The 21676-nt window shown below is 36.3% G+C and overlaps 1 protein-coding gene across 6 annotated transcripts in view; it reads left to right on the top strand.

The window, feature by feature from the left end:
• Window positions 1-17920, top strand: part of CCDC169 (coiled-coil domain containing 169) — a 71161-nt gene extending 53241 nt beyond the window's left edge. For 2 of the 6 annotated variants that reach the window (XM_063650763.1, XM_054446419.2), the window contains one exon: window positions 17707-17920. In XM_063650763.1, the coding sequence (XP_063506833.1) occupies window positions 17707-17815 (109 nt within the window). In that variant the 3' untranslated portion in view covers window positions 17816-17920. Of the gene's footprint in view, window positions 1-4667; window positions 4705-13788; window positions 14255-14810; window positions 14852-17706 lie in introns of those variants that run through there. The other 4 variants (XM_063650764.1, XM_054446420.2, XM_054446422.2 and 1 more) reach the window with 4 other exon arrangements.
• The last annotated feature ends 3756 nt before the right edge of the window (window positions 17921-21676 follow it).

Genomic DNA, 21676 nt, shown 5'->3' with positions numbered 1-21676 from the left:
CCAGCCTGGTCAACAGAGCAAGACACTGTCTCTTAAGAAAAGAAAACCAAAAACACAGGAATGTTTTGTGAGTTTAGAAGGTTATATCTACACACGATTTTCCCTGGTCCTGTACTAAATACAGAAGAATTACTCAGGTAATCCTTGTCTGAGTAACTTTATCCCATGTAGGGAAAAACATTAATATATAACTTAACCCTATAAAAAATTAAGCCAACATGTGAATCAGCTATAAGTCAGCATCCTTTTTAAATATAGGTCAGGGTAAGAGCCACTCAAGTATAGCAAATTTCCTTGGTGGAGATTAATGAGGTAGCAACATTTTGTCCAATATTTGGCTAGATAAAGTATATTCTTTCTTGAATAGTCAAATTCTTTAAATTATTATTTATTATCTTTATACATTTTCATTATTGGAAATATAATGTAGTTTAAGTATTAAAATAAATTCTGACAAAGGACTTCCCTGGAAAAACTATTATGCCACTGTGTCAGAGTCCCCAAGACCACTACCATCCATATTCAGTGATTCACTAGAAGAATTCTATACTGTCAGAGTCCCCAAGACCACTCCCATATTCAGTGATGCACTAGAAGAATTCATAAGGATTGGCATATATTTGTACTTATGGCTAATATATATTTCCTTCCTTCCTTCCTTCTTTACTTCCTCTCTCTCTCTCTTTCTTTCTTTTTTTCTTTCTTTCTCTAATCCATGTGCCCCACAGGGAATTTATAGCTAAGGAATACAAAGCAAAATCAACAAAGGGATAAGGCACATGGGATGAATTCTCAGAAAATTAGGCTCAAGCTTCTGAAAGTTTTCTCCAAGTTAGGGTCACATAAGAAATAGTTAATTCCTCCAGCAAAAAAATTGCAACAACAGGTATGACAGTACATGAAGTTTTATCTACCAGAGAAGCTCATTAGATACTTAGCATCTAATGTTTCTATTGGGAGCAGATCACATAGGCTTCCTCTGCCTGGCATGCACCAAAATTCCAGACTCGCAGAAGGAAAACAGGTGTTCAATATAAACCACATTGTTTGTACAAACAGCATAGGCACAGTGAATCATTCTTTTCATTTGGGAAAAGGTTTATATCTGTGTAGGGAACTGTTTACCAGTAAGTTTCCAGATACCAGCCAAGGGCCAACCTCGCAAGCAAGCTTTTCCAAAGACAGTAGCCTAAAGCCTGCTATGTTGACTTTTCTGCACAACCACCCTAAATATTTTTATTAATATCTTGTAGTTCAGGTTTATTTTCTAATTCATATCTGTTCTAAAAATATATTACCTCTGTTATTCAAATTTGCTTAAATAGTGAAGAGGGAAATATTTCAAAAATGAAAGTTAAACTTCTTTATTCTAATCATATGTTAGCACATACACGTATGTATGTCACCAGAATGTAGGTCTACGAGGGCAGTTTGGTTTTCCATTGAATATTACTGGGAGTTGTATCTCTCAGGTAGTAGACTCTGAAATAGGAATCAGCATGTAGGAAGTTTATTTTACTCATTTATTTATTTATTGAGGTGGAGTTTAGCTCTTGTTGCCCAGGCTGTAGTGCAATGGTACCATCTTGGCTCACTGCAACCTCCACCTCCCGGGTTCAAGTGATTCTCCTGCCTCAGCCTCCCGAGTAGCTGGGATTACGGACACATGCCACCATGCCCGGCTAATTTTGTATTTTTATTAGAGACGGGGTTTCTCCATGTTGGTCAGGCTGGTCTCGAACTCCCGACCTCAGGTGATCCACCTGCCTTGGCCTCCCAAGGTGCTGGGATTACAGGCATGAGCCACCACGCCTGGCCTTATGTATTTATGTGTTTATTTTGAGATGGAGTCTTGCTCTGTCACCCAGGTTGAAGTGCAGTGGTGCAATCTCTGCTCACTGCAACTTCTGCCTCCTGGATTCAAATTATTATTCTGCCTCAGCCTCCCAAATAGCTGAGATTACAGGTGTGTGCCACCATTCCTGGCTAATTTTTGTATTTCTAGTAGAGACAGGGTTTCACCATGTTGGCCAGGCTGGTCTCAAACTCCTGACCTCAAAATATCCTCTCTCCTTGGCCTCCCAAAGTGCTGAGCTTACAGGCATGAGCCACTGCATCTGGCCAGGAAGTTTATTAGTGAGGGTTCTTAGGATCAACACCTGTGGGGGAAGGCTAGGAACCAGGTTTGGGCAGAAGGAGTAGGGCTATATAGCGCAACTGCAGTCCCATGTACCAAGCTGATTTATCCATGACCCAAGTGTGGGCCTTTTCTTCCTCTGGCAGGATGACCCAGACTCTTATCCCTGGGGAATCTGAACTTGTGTTTATCATGTCCTTTCCAAGTCATGGCTAAGATACTTGTCCACTTACTGTCAAAATTGAGCAAGTTACTACCAAAGGACAACCAAGTAGATCACCTGGGTGCCAAACTCATTCCTCCCACCCCCTTATGTAGCAGCAGCTGTGAATCAGGCTGAGATCAGGTTGTCTGTGAGGCCCTCCACACCACAGGTCTGCACTGAGCTTAAGGTGCTGGTGCATCGAGGTAGATGGCACAGTCAGGTATACCTGCCCATTCAGCTGGTTTGTGCCCTCCAGCACTGCTTGTGCTTGATCCCAGATCAATCACTTCCATCTCTGATGAAACTTAATGTTGAATAGAGTGCCTGGCATAAATTGGTATTTAATAATTTTTGAATGAGTTTATGACTAAATAAATGGTCAAATGGAAAAAAAAAACCCATTCACTCTCTGAAACTATAAACAATGCAAATCACTCATCTAATAGAAACATAGAAATATCTCTCTAATCATCCAAATTAGGTATATATAATTGGTACTACCTCAAAATATTGTTCTTCTTACTGGCTTAACTCTGGAAATTAGTATCCTCCTTTTGTTGATGACTCAAATTTGAGTCTTTAAAGGAAGTTACGGTATTAGGCACCTCACAGAATGGAATATCCAAATGGCCAAAGGACATGTGAAGAGAGACTCAACACCATTAGTCATCAGCAGAATGCAAATTAAAATTACAAGATACAGCCACAAATTTTGAAGATTGATGATTCCAAGTGTTGTCAAGGATGTGGAGGAATAGGCGATTCTCATACACTGCTAGTAGGAGTATACATTTATACAACCACTTTGGAATATTGTATTAGTTTGTTTTCACACTGCTATAAAGAACTACCTGAGACTGGGTAATTTATGAAGAAAAGAAGTTTCATTGAATCACAGTCCCGCAAGTTGTATAGGAAACATGTTTGGGGAGGCCTCAGGAAACTTACAACCATGGTGGAAGGGCGAAGGGGAAGCAAGCGCCTTCTTCACATGGCAGAGCAGAAGAGAGAGTGAATGGGGAAGTGCTATACATTTTCAAACAACCAGATTTCGTGAGAACTCACTATCACAAGGACACTAAGGGGGAGATCTGCCCCCAGGATCAAATTATCTCCCACCAGGTTACTCCCTCAGCACCAGGGATTACAATTCAACATGAGATTTGGGTTGGGGACACAGGGCCAAACCATATCAAATACATTTTAGCATTACTTTCTATATTTAGCTGATCATATACCTTCTCTATAACCCAACAATTCCAGTAATATATCAAATAGAATGGTGCATACATTTACACCAAAAGAACAAGAATGTTCATAGCAGCTTTATTCTTGACAGTTCAAAACTGAGTACAGCCTAAATGTCCATCAGTAATGGAATGGATAAAAATTATATATACATATATGAAAAACAGCAATAAAAACAAACTATAACTCATACAACATTCTCAGTATTGAGTGAAGTCGGTCAGAAATAAAAGAATATGTACAATGTGATCCCATTCATTTAAAGTTCAAAGACAGACAAAATTAAACTATGATGTCAGAAGACAGGCTAGTAATTATTAATACCAATGGAAAGGAAGAAGTGAATAATAATTGTGAGCGACATGATGGCATCTTCCAGTATGATGATAATATTCTAGTGATTGACCTAAGTGGTGGTTACATCAGTATTTGCTTTATTATAATTTACGGATTGGTATATTTATGATTTGTGAACTTTTAATCAAGTCTCCATGGCTTTTAATGTTTGCTTTGGTTGATATTCTCATATGTACTAATATTAAAATATTGACTTACCCATTTTTCCTAACATTCAGAACAAATCAGAACATTAGAAAATACCCATGTAAATGTGAAATTCTCTTTTAAAAATCTAGCAGAAAGGGATAGTGCCTGATTTAATATTAACTATTATAGTCCTACTATGTGGACTATGTAGATTTAATATTAGCTATTATAGTCCTACTGTGTAGACATAATACTATGTATTATGACCACAAATGAACAAGATATCTATACGGCTGTTGAAGGATGTATTCTAGAGATCTTTACATATATCAATTGGACAAAAGTCTCTTTAAGATTAAATAGGAGAAACAGTCTTTTTAGGATAAGTTTTGTAAGTTGCCAAAAAAGTCTAGACAAGTCAATAGGTAACTTTATTGACTGTGGCCCATGGTGTGTATTAACTATGAAAAATCATATTCCCGAAAGCAAGGAGCTCAAAACTGATACCACAGGAATAGTTCCTAAAAATAGAAAACTAAAGTTTATTTTTTTCTTTAGTGTGAAATCTCATTTTTTTCTGCTTATGAATAGTTTTAAAGTGACTAAAAGCCCTAAAGGAAGAAAATAACCAAGGAGCCATTGGTACACTGGAGCAAAAGAACCTGAGGGAAATTGATACTAGGACTTGGTAAGAGACAGATTGTTAGGGGCGCATCCTTCTGATTTTGATTTTTTTAAAAAGCAGCTACAGTAGAGATAACACAACCAAAATATCCAACATTAAAAGAGTAAGTCAGTAACTCTGTTGATATTAGGAAGTTGCAAAAATTACATTCTAGGAGAGTACATAGCTAACATAGAAAAACGCTTACCTGTAATAGTAAACGAAAATTATAGTACAAAATAGGTTAGTGAAATTGTGGATGATTTATATTTATGCCTCTTAGGTTTTATATAAGAATATGTATACTTTATAATCATTTTAAATAATTTTATATTAAAACAGAAAAGTCAAGAGACAGTCCAGATAGCCTATGGAAATTCTTAAGTCAAAACAGCAGTATAAATACTGTATAACTAATACAGTACAGTGTTTAAAAAAATAGTGAGAAGCAAGGTGGTACAGTAGTCCTCTCTTACCCAAGAGAGATACATTCCAAAGACCACCAGTGGATACCAAAACCATGGATAGTACTGCACCTTGTGTATGCTAAGTTTTTTTACATACATAGATATCTATGATGAATTAAATTTACAAATTATGCATAGGAAGAGATTAGCAGTAACTAATAATACAACTTAATTATAACAGCATACTGTAATAAAAGTTATATGAATGTGGTGTCTCTCTCTCTCTCAAAATAGCTTATTGTACCATAATCACCTATTTTCAGACCATGGCTGACCACAGGTAACTGAAACTGTGGAAAGTAAAACCATGGATAAAGCGGGGACAAGTGTAAATGAAAATCGGCACTGACTTTGGAGCAGATAGATCAATCAGTTTTTGCCTCCATTTCTTACTATTTAATGTGGCTTTATATAAGTAACCACTCTCAGATTCCATTTTCTCCCCCATAAGATGAAGAGATGAAACCCAAAATGAATGATTGGTATGAGAATTAGAGATTATTTTTAAAAATCCCAAATTCAATAAACATTAACTATTATCATTACTATAGCGCTTTATTGAATATAAAGAATCAGCAGAGTAACAATGTATTGATTTGTGAGGACAGAAAAATACATATGACAATAATTTGGAACTGCAAGTGACTGTTTTGCTATTAATAACATAAACTTGCAGGAGGCTTAGCTGCTATTATTTATGTAAAAACCATAATGCTCAGGAGCATAGAATAGTTTCCAAACTTTGTTGACCATGACTAACACCATATTGTGATCCCTATACCCACATATATATTTATATATTTTACAATTTATGAAAGAATATTTTCTCTTACTATGTGTGATGCATATTGATATTTCTTTTTTTGTTTTTTTTTTTGTTTTTTTTTTAAAGAGACAGGTCTTGTGCTGTTGCCCCAGCTAGAGTGCAGTGGTACAATGATTGCTCACTGTAACCCTAAACTCCCAGGCTCAAGAGATCCCCCTGCCTCAGCCTCCTGAGTAGCTAGGACTATAAGCATGAGCCACCATGTCTAGCTAATTTTTTGATTTTCTGTAGAGAATATAGACAGGGTCTTGCCATGTTTTTCAGGCTGGTATTAATCTCCTGGGCTCAAGCAATCTCCCACCTTGGCCTCCTAAAGTGCTGGGATTACAGGCATGAATCACTGCACCTGGCCCCTTTTCTGTTCTTTTTATTAATATATGTTCTTTTTCTTCTTCTGTTTCCTTTTCTGTTATTTTTATATTGCTATTGTAATTCAGTAAATCAATCCACTAATGAGTTGCATTCTGCAGTTTGGAAAACACTGATCTAAAAGACATCTAGGAGATTAAATATCTTTTACCAGTGAAGTATCTCAGCTTCATCATTAGTGTCATTAGTCAGTTATTATTCAGACATTTGTGTCATCATGTTAGTTAGATCTTTTAGAAATGGGCCATATTTTGGAAGCTACTCAAAACATCCTTAATGTAATAGAAAATCATTTAGTACTATAAATAATAAATATCTATAATGAGCTATATTAATTAGACATAATAATTGAATGATTGTGGTTAATTCCATATTTCACCAGAAGAAATCATTTTTAAACATGATTAATAAACTAAAGAAAATTTTAACAGGACATGGATTATTCCCAAAGTACATTTAAAAAAATTTTTTAATTGAGATATTATTCACATACCAAAAAAATTATCCTTTTAGCCTACAACTCTGTATCCTTAGCACTTTGGAAGGCCAAGGCAGGACAATCACTTGAGCCCAGGAGCTGAAGGCTGCAGTGAGCTATGTTCATGCCACTGCATTGCAGCTTGGGCAACAGAGCCAGACCCCATTTAAAAAATTTTTTTAAATATAATAAAGTAAAGTGTACAACTCAATGATTTTTCGTATGTTCATGGGGTCATGCAAGCATCACCGCTAACTGATTCCAGAACATTTTCATCACCCCAAAAAGAAAGCCTATATGAATGAGCAGTTAGTTCCCAAACCCCCTTCCACTAAACTCCTGGCAATTACTAATCTGCTTTCTGTCTTTATGGTTTTCTCTGGTCTTGTTATTTCATATACTGTCAGTCATGTGCCCCTTAATGATGGGGACATGTTGTGAGAAGTGTGTCATAAGGCAATTTTGTCATTGTGCAAACATCATAGAGTGTGCTTACAAAAACCTAGATGGTAGAGCCTACTACACACCTAGCTATATGGTATAGCCTGTTGCTCCTGTTACAAACCTGTACAGCATATTACTGTAGAGAACACTCTGACAATTTTAACACAATGGTATTTGTGTATCTAAACATAGAAAAGGTACAGTACAAATACAGTATTATAATCTTACAGGAATACTATCATATATGCAGTCCATTGCTGACTGAAATGTTATGTGGCACATTTCCAACTGTAAATGGGAGCATACAATATGTGAACTTGGGTGTTTAACTTCTGCTGCTTAATGTAACATTTTCAAGGTTCATCCATGTTGGAACATATATGAATTCTTTATTCCTTTCTGTGGCGGAGTAATATTCCAGTTTTTGGATATGCCACATTTTATTTACAGAATCATCAGCTGATGAACATTTGCATGTTTACACCTCTTCACTATTATGAATAATGCTACTATGAACATCCCTGTACAAGTTTTGTGCATAAATGTTTTTAATTCTCTTTGGTGCATGCCTAGAAGTAGAATTGCTGGGTTAATTCCATTTTGTTTATCTTTTTGAGGAACTGCCAAGCTATTTTCTATAGTGGCTGTACCATTTTATATTCCCATTAGCTGTGTATCAGGGTTCCAATTTCTTTACATCCTTGTCAACACATGTTGTCCTTTATTTAAAAAAAATTTAACCATCCTAGTGGATGTGAAGTGATATCTTACTGAGGTTTTGATTTGCACTTTCCTAATGACTAATGATGTTGAACACCTTTTCTTGTACTTGTCGGCCATTTCTATACAGATAGCCTTCCATATCCACGAATTCTGCATCCATGAATTCAACCAACTGTGGATCAAAAAAAATTGGGGAAAAAACAATAATAATAATAATACAATAATAATAAATAATTTTTTTAACTCAATAAAGTATAACATCTATTTATGTAGCATTTACTTTTGTGTTATGTATAAGTAATCTAGAGATGATTTAAAATATACTGGATTATATGTGTACATTATATGGAAATGTGACACCATTTTATGTAAGGGACTTGAGCATCTGTGAATTTTGGCATCCATGGGGGTCCTGGAACCAATCACCCTTGGATGTAGAGGGACAACTGTATCTTCTTTGGAGAAATGTCTATTCAAGTCCTTTGCCTATTATTAAATTGGTTTGTTTGTCTCTATTATGTTGCATTGAGAGCATTTTATATTCTGAGTATGAGACCTTATCAGATAAAAGATTTACAATTTTTTTTTTCCATTCTATGGATGCTCTTTTTATTTTCTTGATGATATCTTTAGAAACACAAAAGTTCTTAATTTTGATAAAGACCATCATCTACTTTTTCTTGCTTGCTTGCGTGTTAGGTGTCATACATAAGAAGTCATTGCCTAACCTATGTTTTCTTCTAAGAGTTTTATAGTTTTAGCTCCCTTTTCACCCATTTTGAGTTCATTTTTGTATATGATGTGAGGTAGGCATCCAGTGTCACTCTTTTGCCTGTATTTATTCAGTTGTCCTAGCACCGTAGGTTGAAGACACTATCCTTTGCCAATTAAATGCTCTTGGCAGTCTTGTAAAAAAACAATTGACCATAACATATGGGTTTACTCTTAGACTCCCAGTTGTATTTCATTGATCTATAACCCTGTCTTTATGCCAATACCATACTGTCTGGATGACTAACTTTTTAGTGAGTTTAAAATCAAGAAGTGTGAGTACTCCAATTTTATTGTTCTTTTTCAAGATTGTTTTGGTTATTCAGAGTCCCTTTTATTTCCATGTGGATTTAGGATCCACTTGTCAATTTCTTCACAAAATATAGCTGGTGTTTTGATGGAGAGAGTATGTTGAATCTGTAGGTCACTTTGGGTAGTATTGTCATCTTAACAATATTAAGTCTTCTAATCCAAGAACATGAATTTCTTTCTATTCATTTAGATCTTCTTTAATTTCTTTCATAGATATTTTATAGATTTTAGTGTACAAATCTTGCAATTCTTTGGCTAAATTTATGCCTAATACTGTATTCTTTTTGATGCAGTTTGAAACAGAATTAAGTTTTAAATTTCATTTTAGGACTGTATATTGCTGGTGTCCAGAAATACAGTTGATTTTTGCATATTGATCTTAAATCCAGAAACCCTGAGGAACTTATTAGATCTCATAAATGCATGTATGTGTCTATGTCTGTATGTGTATGTGTATGCCTTAGTATTTTCTGTATATAAGAACATGTCACCTAAACAGAGATTGTTTTACTTCTTTTTTTTTTCTTCTAATTTGGATGCCTTTTATCTATTTTTCTTGCCTAATTGCCCTGGCTAGAATCTCCTATACAATGTTGAAGAGAAGTGGTAATAGTGAACATCCTTAACTTGTTCCTTATCTTAGAGAGAAAGTTTTTGGTTTTTACATTAAATATAATGTTAGCTGTAAATTTTGTTCATAGATTTTCTTTATCAGGTTTAGTGCTTAGAGAGAAATTTATAGCTGTAAATACATTTTTAAAGAAATCATTTCAAATACAAAATCAAATCTTTTACCTTAAGAAACTTGAAAAAGAAGAGCAAACTAAACCCCAAATAAGCAGAAACAAGAAAATAAGAGTAATATTTGCCTCATAAAATAAGTTGGAAGGTGTTCTCTCCTATTTCATTTTTATGAAGTGTATGTGAAGGATTGGTTTTATATATGTATGATTTAATGTTTGGTAGAATTTACCAGTGAAGCCATCTGGTCTTGGTCTTAGTGGTTGCCTGGGAATTACAATTAAGATATTAATTTATAACAATCTACTTTAGGTTCAAAACAACTTAAATTCAATAGTGTACCAAAAGTTCTTTCCTATGTAGCTCCATTCCCTCCACCTTACTTTGTGCTCTTATTATCATACAAATTACAACTTTATACATTTTGTTTCCATCAACAGATTTACAATTGTTGCTCATGCAGTTATTATCTTAATCAGTTAGGAGATTTAAAAAGAAGAATTACAGACAAAAACCACATTTATCCTATTTTTATGTTTACCTATGTAGTTACCTTTGCCAGTTTTCTTTATTTCTTCATATGAATTTACACTACTATCATATGTCCTTTTAACACAAAAGTCTCTACTATTTTTTTATAGGGCAGGTTTGCTGATGATTAATTCCTTCTGTTTTTGCTTATCTGGAAATGTTTAATTTTTCTTTTATTTTAGAAGGATAGTTTTGTTGCATATATAATTCTTAGTTGAAAGTCTTTTTCCTTACAGCACTTTGAATATTTCATCTCACTGTCTTCAGGCCTTCATAGTTTCTGATGAGAAATCAGTTGTTACTCCTATTGAAGATCCCTTATACAGACTGAGTTGCTTCATTCTAGCTGCTTTCAAGATTCCCTCTTTGTATTGGCTTTTGATAGTTTGATTGTGATGTGTCTGGATATTCATCTTGGAATTTGTTAGGCTTCTTAAATTTGTAGATCAATATTTTTAATGAAATTTGGGAAATTTTTAGCTATTATTTTTCAAATATTCTATCTGTCCTTTTCTCTTTCCCTCTCCTTCTGGGACAGTCATTATACATATGTTAGTATAGTTGATAGTGTTTTACAGGTCTCTGAGACTGTTCAGTTTTCTTTAGTGGGGGCCATAGGCCCTTGGCCCCTAAAGTTTGCTAAAAATCACAGACATGAATCAGATTTATTAATGGGAGAAAAGGCACACAAATTTATTTGATATGTATATATGGGAGTCTTCAGAATGAAGACCCAACTTCTCAATGATTTACAGAAACTTATATACCATTTTGAGGTTACAGAAAGAGTGGGGGCTTAGATTCTGATTTTAAAAAAGGTTTTGGGAGCAGGGAGAAAAGATTTGGCGAACAAAGGTGGACTTTTGATGTAGATGAAGCCACCCTCAGAGAGAATAGATGGTAAATGTTTCTTCTTAGACTTTTAAATGTAACAGACTTTCAATCTCTCCTAGATCTGGGGAAAAGCATAGAAAGGGGAGGTGGCACAGCTGCATTAGTGGAGATTCTCCACATTAATGCAAACTTTCCCCACTTAAGACAGCTTTGTAAGGCCATTTCTGCCTGCTGGCCAAGAGACTGACATTTTAAAATATGTCAAAGAAATATATTTTGGGGGAAAATATTTCAATTTCCTTCACTTTATTCTTTGTTATCTGTTGCTCAAACCAGACGATCTTAATTGACAAATCTTTAACTTCACTGACTCTTGTGTCTGCTTCAATCTGCTGTTGAGCTCTTCTAGTGAATTCTTCATTGCAGTTATTTTCTTTTTCAACTCCAGAATGCCTATTTGGTTCTTTTTAAATAATTTCTATCTCTTATTAGTATTCTTGATTTGCTGAGACATCATTCTCATAATTTCCTCTATAGATATGATTTCCTTTAGTTCTTTAAACATATTTAAAATAGTAGATTTAAAGTCTTTCTCTATTAAGTCTAACATCTGGACTTCCTCAGGGAAAGTGTTTATTATAGTTGCTTTTTTTCTTGTATAAGAGCCATGTTTTCTTGTCTCTTCTCATATATTGTAATTTTTTTTTGAAAACTGGATGTTTTAAAAAATATAACATGGCCACTCTGTATATTAGTTTCTTTCCCCTCCCCAGGGTTTGTTGTTGTCACTGTTTTTGCAGCTGCTTGTTTGGTGACTTTTCTAAAATAATTATGTAAAATCTGTATTCTTTGTTGGGGTGGACACTGAAGTCTCTGCTGAGTTAGCTTAGGGGTCAGCTAATGATTGAACAGATTTATTTAAATGCCTAGCATCAATAAATCTAGCCTTTGCTGATGGGCTCTGTGTGTGTGTTGGAGCATGCCTTCAACAGTCGGCTAGGCAAATTACAACTCTACCGTATTCTTTACTTCCTGCTTGTGCAGAGCCTCAAGGTCAGCCAGAGGCAAGAGCTTAGGGCCTTTTCAGGCCTTTCCTGAGTATGCACACAGTCCTATGCATACCCACAGTTACACATGTGTATGGGCTTCTAGATTCCAAGAAATATAATGGAGTTTATTAACACTCATTTCTCAGCTTTTCTTTTTTTTTAGAGACAGAGTCTCACTCTGTTGCCTAGGCTGATCTCAGCTCACTACAACCTCTGCCTCAGGCTCAAGTGATTCTCATGTCTCAGCCTCCCAACTAACTGAGATTATAGGCATGCAGCACCATGCCTGGCTAATTTTTTTTTTTCTTTTTTTGTATTCTTAGTACAAGTGGGGTTTCATCATACTGGCCAGGCTGGTCTCAAACTCCTGGCCTCAAGTGATCCACCTGCCTCCCTTAGCCTCCCAAAGTGCTGGGATTACAGGTGAGAGCCACTGAGCCTGGCCTCTCAGCTCTTCCTTTTAAGCTTCCTGGTTAGCCTATTTTTTGCCTCAATTGTTATCTACTAACTCTGGCAGCTCTGAAATTAAACAATGGTTTCTTATTGTTCCAGCAAATGCCCCTAGAGAAAAGGCTATTTACACTGGACAATCTCCATGTCAGGTCAAATAAAGATAGCTTTGTAAGTGGTCTTTCAAGTAATCACCAGACTGTTTAAATAATGAAATTCCTCTTGGAATGAAATAGATGTTAAAGGAGCTCCAACCCTATTCTGCCTCTTATGGTGGCCGCCAGGCTACTGAGTTTTCACTGCAATTGTGCACTGTTGGTTTTCAAGGCTACCATGGAGCTGGGGATGAAAGCCAGGGGAATAGTGGATAGGCATAGGGCAAGTTAAAATGCTACAAAGCTCAGTGTTCGAAGTTTCCGCCATTTGTTGCTGTTGTTGTTATTTTATAAATTCTCCAGGATTGTTGCAACACTTTTGTTAATTTCCAGGGTTTTGATGAAGTTGCTTCTAACCATATTTGCCAATTTGTCATCACTTTTATGGAGGAGAGAATTTTATCCTTCATTTTAATGAGGAGAAAATGACAAGTTCTTACTCTGTCATTTTGCTGCCATCACCCCCTAAGAAAGTTTTTAGGAAATTGAAGTGGCCTTTTACTCTCTCAAGTCAGAGTGTAAGGAAGATTGGCTTTTTAATGCCACATAAGTCATTAATGGAAAAAGGATCTCATGGAAATCTAAGAAAAGGAATTCATGGATCTGTCTTATCCTCATTAGACAGAACTTTCCACATTAGGGTACCTGACATGCTGCTTCCAGACTTTGAATTATCTGCCCTTAAGCTGTATGCCTCTGTAGCTGTGGAGATGATGTGCTGTAACAGAAGGCTGCCTAAGATATTCACTGTAAGCAGAAACTATTCACAGGAAGGTTTCCATGTGAAGGTCTATGGGGGGAACAAGGTGCAATATACATTTCTCCCTGTGTGGCCTATAATGTTTTTGTTGTGCATAATGGTGACTGAAAAATTATGATTAACACTTATTTATTTCAGTGGAAGATATAATCCAGCTAAACAGAAGATAGTGAGTGCCAAGAGAGGACCAGTAAAAAAGATTACAAGACCAAACCATCTTCCAGAACTCCATCCATGATTCCAGAACTGGGTGGATTTCTATTTCTTCCTCTTTTTTTTCCATTTATAATATTCAACTTATGAAGTTAATGGTCAGCACATTTCTTCAGGGAATAAAATAGATAAGAACTGCCAAATTTTTCTTTAGCTCCTTTTCCAGACGTGTGTTCCTTTGTCTGCATAAAAGTAATTTTTTCCAGTGATCCTAAACTATGTAATAGAAGTGCTTGAGAGTTTAAAAATATCTAGGGAATCTGAAGGCTGGCATCATTACACTTGCTTTTGATAATATACCCATGATCTGCTCTGATAGTAACATTGCTATTCTATTTGGTTTCTAGTTGACTGTTAGCAAAAAGTGTGTATTCATAAAAGCTTTTTGCCATTTTGGGCTGGATCTTGCTCAGTTTTTTAAATTGTAGGTTTAAACAAAGCCGAAAATCAAGTCCATTTTAAGTTTTGACTTGAAATATTATGGTATCGTAGAACAACCTTCGATCATAAATAAACTTGTTTGTAGTCTCCACTCTGCCATGAACTTAGGAGATCTTGGGCAAGTCTCTTCACCTCATGTTTATTTCCCACACCTGTAAAATGATTGAGGCAAAACTACACACTTTCTGAGGTTTTTACAATTCTAGAAAACCAATATTTATTCAATCATAACGTCCTACCACTTACTTAACACTGGTGATTTAAGTCATTTTGTGACGTGTGGTAATTCATAGTGATGGACTAATTCTTTAGACCAAACTGCAATTGTTCACAATACTCAAGTCCAGATGTGGAGACAGAATGAGGATAAGAAAAGAGTTCTTTTGAGGCATTTATAAAATGTATTGAATCCTCTCATTCATGGTTAGACTGTTTTTGTCTTTTAGATAGTTTTTGTAACTGTCAGCTAGGTCCAGAACATATAACTTGTTTGTCCACTTTAATAGGTGAAATCATTGGACTTCAGATTTATAGAAATCACCTAGAGGTAAGTATAGTTTCCAGCTAATGGTGTTCTCACCCTATGTCTGGCACCAAACCTAAATTCTATTCTGTATCACCAGTAATGAATACCAAGTGCGTTTCTGTAACTACTTCTATAAAAGTTTATTTTCTTTCTTTAAGGAAGAATATATAAATTTCATGTAGCCAAAAACATTTTAAGTTACTTTAAAATGTAATGCGGAAAAATATGAAGTAACTTTCTATAAATTATTCTACATTGGAATTATTTGTAAATATTTTCCCCTATTCTTTAGCTAACTATTAATATTAGGTGCCTTGACCCATATCATTAGACAAACATTAGATTTTTATGTCTTATACCATCTTTCTCAGCATTAGTAGAAAATTAATAATTTAAATAATAATTATAGGCCAGGTATGGTGGCTCACACCTGTAATCCTAGTACTTTGGGAGGCCAAGGCAGGCAGATCACTTGAGTCCAGGAGTTTGAGACCAGCCTGGCCAACATGGCAAAACCTGTCTCTACTAAAAATACAAAAAATACAGTTAGCCTGGAGTGGTTGTGCATGCCTATAATCCCAGCTACTCAGGAGGCTGAGGCACGAGAATCACTTGAACCCAGGAGGCAGAGGTTGCAGTGAACTGAGACCATGCCACTGCACTCCAGCTTGGGAGACAGAGCAAGACTCTGTCTCAAAAAAAAAAAAATTATTATAATAATTATAATTATCAATGAAAAATAAACACATTTTTTCCTTTCATACAGAGCTAAGCTATTGTGGGGACTATTGAGGAACATTTAAAGTTATCTCAATCACTGGGATAAAATATTAGTTGAACATCTTATCACAGGGACTCTATTACATTTAAGTGTTGGTTCTGCAGGAGCTACTTTGGGATACTTTTCAGATACCATAAAATGTCTGTATTAAATAGAATGATGGAGTGTTGAGAGAGTATAAAGAACTGAAATGAGGGATTCCAAGATCTGTATTCTAATACCAGTTTTGCCACTTATAAGCTTCTGACTTTGGTAAATAACTTTTCATATCCTCAGTTTTATCCTTTATAATTACTGCCTTGAGATTGCTGTGCAGATCAGGGGTACTTACCACATATTTATTTCTTTACTTCTTTATAGTCTCTTTCCCACTAGAAGGGATGTGGATTCGCTTTTACTAATGTAGAGGTATCAAAAAATACCTACAAGGTAAAAGATGAAAATTAAAATTAAAATTTAGCAAGAATTTCCAACCAAGAAAAGTTTTAGTTTTAAGCTTTCTACCAGTCAGTGCAAAGAAGCAATGACTGCTTTCCTTTGTAGAAGGAATATACAAGTAGAGAAAAAGTTTTATCCAGTTCTAAGCTCTGAAAATAATTTTGTCATAAAGCAAATGCAATTACTGGCTGGGCATGGTTGCTCACACCTCCTGTCACTTTGGGAGGATGAGGCGGGTGAATTGCTTGAGCCCAGGAGTTCCAGACCAGCCTGAGCAACATGGCAAAACCCCATCTCTACAAAAAATACAAAAATTAACCAGTTGTAGTGACACGTGCCTGTAGCCTAGTACTCAGAAGGCTGAGGTGGGAGCATCACTTGAGCCAGGCCAGGAGGTTGAGGCTGCAATGAGCCACTGCACTCCAGCCTGGGCAACAGAGTAAGACCCTGTCTCAAAGAAAAAGAAAAAAAAAACTAATTATTTGTTGCAATAACCACAGCAAAAATGAGAGTTTAGGATCTTTGATACTCAAATATGTATTGACTTCAGTAGTTGTTTTCTTTCATTGGAAAGTTTAGAATTCATAAAGCAAAACCATCAGTAAAACAATATATATTAAAAAATTTAAGATATCTAAATGTATTACAAAATATCAAGACATACCATTTTTAAAAACAAATATTGCCATAATAAAAAAGACAGATCATGAGTATTGACCTGAGTGTGAAGAACCTGGAACCCTCATATGTTGCTGGTAGGGATATAAAGTGATACAGCCACTTTGGAAAACTGTCAGTTCCTCAAAAGGTTAAACATAGAGTTACTATATGACACAGCAAGTCTCTTCGGTATATGCCCAGGAAAAATGGAAACCTATGTCCACGTAAAAACATGTACAGGAAGGTTTGTGGCACCATTATTCAAATAGCCAAGAAGTTGAAACAACCCAAATGTTCATCAGCTGATGATTGGGTAAATAAAATGTAGTATATTCCAACAATGGATATTATTTGGCAGTAGAAAGGAATGAAATGCTGATATATGCTACAACATGGGTAAACCTTGGAAACATTATCCTAAGTGAAATAATGGAATAACAAAAGACCATATATTGCATAATTCCATTTGTATGAAATGTCCAAAATAGGCAAATCCATAGAGAGAAAATAGATCAATAGTTGCTGAGGGTTGGGGGAAGGTCGGTGATGGAGAATGGCTGCTAATAGGTACAGGATTCCTTTTTGGGGTGATGAAAATGTTCTAAAATTGATTGCAGTGACAGTTGCACAACTCTGTGAAAATAATGAAAACTATTGTATACTCTAAGTGGGTTAATTGTATGTTTTGTGATTTATACCTCAGTAAAGTTGTTGTAAAAAATGTTAAATATACATTAACATTTTAATATTAATTAGTAGATAAATGTTAATGAAATATTATTTGGTCTTTCTCAAAAATATGATCCTAAAAATACAAAAGTGCATCATCACTAGTGCTATTACTGGGTATAGAGCTTACTTTTATTTATTTATTTTTGTGTATATGTGTGTGTTTGTGTGTGTAAAAATACAATAAACTGGTTGGAACATCTGCTTTATTAGCATATTTGTACCTTCTCTGTCCTTATTCATGTTCTATTCACATCGCTTCAAACAGCCTCCTCTTAAAAGAAGAATTGGACCCTTTAGAGGTCAGCTGCTTGGAGACATTGGGTTTCAGTGCTGCAGATGTGGCTGGACCAGAGAACAGGACATGCCTCGGATAAAAAGCACTCTGGCCCGCCTGCTTACATGGGTCCTCAACCTTGGCTGTGTGTCAGACTCACCTGAAGAGCTAAAAGTAAAATACTCAGACATGTGCACCACCCCCAGGATTGTGATCTCGCATGTGTTTCTTTAAGCCTACCCCAGGAAATTGTGCAGAAAAGATTGGGACCCACTCTGCGGGTTTAGTGTGGCTCCATCTCTCAAACTGAATGAAACTTCTTCCAACTCTCCTCAAGCTGACTTCACCTTGGTCTTTTTATTTTTACTTTTTTACAGTGAGAGATAAGGATTTTATTTTTTCTTCGTTGTTATTTATTTCAATTTTTATTTTAGATTCGGGGGTACCTGTGCAGGTTTGCTATCCTGGTATATTGTGTAATGCTGAGATTTGGGGCACAAATAATTCCATCACCCAGGGACTGAGCATAGTAGCCAACAGTTGTTTGTCAATGTTTGCTCTCCTTTCTTCCTCCACCCTCTAGTGGTCCCCAGTGTCTGTTGTTGCTATCTTTATGTCCATGAGTACCCAGTGTTTGGCTATCACTTGTAAGCGAGAACATGCAGTATTTGGTTTCCTGCTCCTGTGTTAATTTGCATAGGAAAATGGCCTCCAGCTGCATCCATATTGTTACAAAGGACATGATTTCATTTCTTTTATGACGTGTAGTATTCCATGGTGTATATCAGGAGTCCCCAGCCTCTGGCCGTGGACTGTTACCCATCCATGGCCTGTTAGGAACTGGGCTGCCTAGCAGGAGGTGAGCTGCAGGGGAGCAAGCATTACCACCTGAACTCCACCTCCTGTCAGATTACCAGCAGCATTAAATCCTCATAGGAGCACGAACTCTTGTGAACTGTGCATGTGGAAGATCTAGGTTGCATATTCCTTATGAGAATCTAATGCCAGATGAGAATTTAACTAATGATTAATCTGAGGTGGAACAGTTTCATCCCAAAACCATCCCCTCCCCACAATACAGTCCGTGGAAAAATTGTTTTCCATGAAACCAGCCCTTGGTGTCAAAAGGGTTGGGAACTACTGGTGTATATGTAGCACATTTTCCTTATTCAGTCCACTGTCGATGGGCACCTAGGCTGATTCTGTGTCTTTACTATTGTGAATAGCACTGCGATGAGCATGCAAGTGCATCTGTCTTTTTAGTAGAAAGATTTGTTTTCTTTTGGATGTATACCCAGTAATAAGATTGCTGGGTCAAATGGTAGTTTTAAGTTCTTTAAGAAATCTTCAGACTGCTTTCCACAGTGGCTGAACTAATTCACATTCCCACCAACAGTGTCTAAGTGTTCCCTTTTCTCCACAGCCTCACCAGCATCTGTTGCTTTTTGACTTTTCAATAATAGCCATTCAGACTGGTGTTAGATGGTATCTTATGGTGGTTTTGATTTGCATTTCTCTGATGATTAGTGATGTAGAGCATTTTTTTCATGTTTGTTGGCCACTTGTATGTCTTCTTTTGATAAGTGTCTGTTCATGTCTTTTGCCCGTTTTTTTTAATGGGGTTATTTTTTGCTTGCTGAGTTGTTTCAGTTTCTTATAGATTCTGGATATTAGACCTTTGTCAGATGCATAGTTCATGGATATTTTCTCCCATTCCGTAGGTTTTCTGTTTACTCTGTTGCTAGTTTCTTTTGCTGTGCATAAGCTCTTTAATTAGGTCCCATTTGTCTGTTTTTGTTTTGGTTGCAATTGCTTTTGAGACTTAGTCATAAATTCTTTCGCAAGGGCAACATCCAGAATGGTGTTTCCAGGGGCCAGGCCTAGTAGTTCATGCCTGTAATCCCAACACTTTGGAAGGCCAAGGCATGAGGATTGCTTGAGCCCAGGAGTTTGAGACCAGCCTGGGCAACATAGTGAGACTGCCATCTCTATAAAAAGTAAAAAAATTAGCGAGGCATGGTGTTACACACCTATGGTCTCAGCTGCTTGGGAGGCTGAGGTGGGAGGATCACTTGAGCCTGGCAAGTCAAGGCTGCAGTGAGCTGTGATCATGCCACTACACTTCAGGCTAGGCAACAGAATGAAACCCTGTCTCAAAAAAAAAAAAAAAAAAAGTGTTTTCTAGGTTTTCTTCTAGGATTCTTATAGTTTGAGGGCTTACACTTAAATCTTTAATTCATCTTGAGGTAATTTTTGCATATGGTGAAAGGTAGGGGTCCAGTTTCATCCTTCTGTATATGGCTAGCCAGCTATTCCAGCACCATTTGTTGAATAGGAAGTCCTTTCCTTATTGCCTATTTTTGTTGACTTTGTTGAAGATCAGATGGCTGTAGGTATGTGGCTTTTTTTTTTCTTTTATTATTATTATTATTATTATTATTATTATTATACTTTAGGCTCTATGGTACATGTGCGCAACGTGCAGGTAAGTTACATATGTATACATGTGCCATGCTGGTGCGCTGCACCCACCAACTCGTCATCTAGCATTAGGTATATCTCCCAATGCTATCCCTCCCCCCTCCCCCCACCCCACAACAGTCCCCAAAGTGTGATGTTCCCCTTCCTGTGTCCATGTGTTCTCATTGTTCAATTCCCACCTATGAGTGAGAATATGCGGTGTTTGGTTTTTTGTTCTTGCGATAGTTTACTGAGAATGATGATTTCCAATTTCATCCATGTCCCTACAAAGGACGTGAACTCATCATTTTTTATGGCTGCATAGTATTCCATGGTGTATATGTGCCACATTTTCTTAATCCAGTCTATCATTGTTGGACATTTGGGTTGGTTCCAAGTCTTTGCTATTGTGAATAATGCAGCAATAAACATACGTGTGCATGTGTCTTTATAGCAGCATGATTTATAGTCCTTTGGGTATATACCCAGTAATGGGATGGCTGGGTCGAATGGAATTTCTAGTTCTAGATCCCTGAGGAATCGCCACACTGACTTCCACAAGGGTTGAACTAGTTTACAGTCCCACCAACAGTGTAAAAGTGTTCCTATTTCTCCACATCCTCTCCAGCACCTGTTGTTTCCTGACTTTTTAATGATTGTGTGGCTTTTTTTTCCTGGGTTTTTTATTCTGTTCCATTGGTCTATGTGTCTGTTTTTGTGCCAGTACCATGCTGTTTTGATTACTATAGCTTTACAGTATAGTTTGAAGTCTGGTAATGTGTTGCCTCTGGCTTTTTCCTTTTTGATTAAGATTGCTCTGGCTATTAGGGCTCTTTTTTACTTCCACATGAATTTTAGAATAGTTTTTCTAGTTCTGTGAAAAAATGATGTTAGTAGTTTGATAGGAATAGCATTGAATCTGTAGATTGCTTTGGGCAGTATGGCTATTTTAACAATATTGATTCTTCCACCCTATGAACATGGAATGTTTTTCCATTTGTTTATGTCGTCTGATTTCTTTTGGCAGTGTTTTGTAGTTCTCCTTATAGAGATCTTTCACCTCCTTGGTTAGATGTATTCCTAGGGGTTTTTGTGTATGTCTTTGTGTATGTGGCTATTGTAGATTGGATTGCATTCTCGATTTGGCTCTTAGCTTCAATGTTATTGCTGTATAGAAATGTTACTGATTTTTTATACATTGATTTTTTATCCTGAAACTTTACCAAAGTTGTTTATCAATTCCAGGACCCTTTTGGCAGAGTCTGTAGGGTTTTCTATGTATAGGGTCATATTATCCTTGAAGAGAGATAGTTTGAATTCTTTTCCTATGTAGATGCCTTTTTTTTTTTTCTTTCTCTTGTCTGATTGCTCTGGCTAGCACTTCCACTACTATGTTGAATAGAAAATAGCTATTTGGGAGAATTTTCCAACCAAGATGTCAAAACAATAATGATGACAGCATTATATGCTAATTCCCAAAATTTCCTTTGGCTTATTTAAA

This window comes from Pongo pygmaeus, chromosome 14, assembly GCF_028885625.2.
Source record: "Pongo pygmaeus isolate AG05252 chromosome 14, NHGRI_mPonPyg2-v2.0_pri, whole genome shotgun sequence".
Taxonomy (NCBI): Eukaryota; Metazoa; Chordata; class Mammalia; order Primates; family Hominidae; genus Pongo; species Pongo pygmaeus.
Note: the sequence above shows the minus strand (reverse complement) of the source record. Positions and strands in the feature narration are given on the sequence as shown.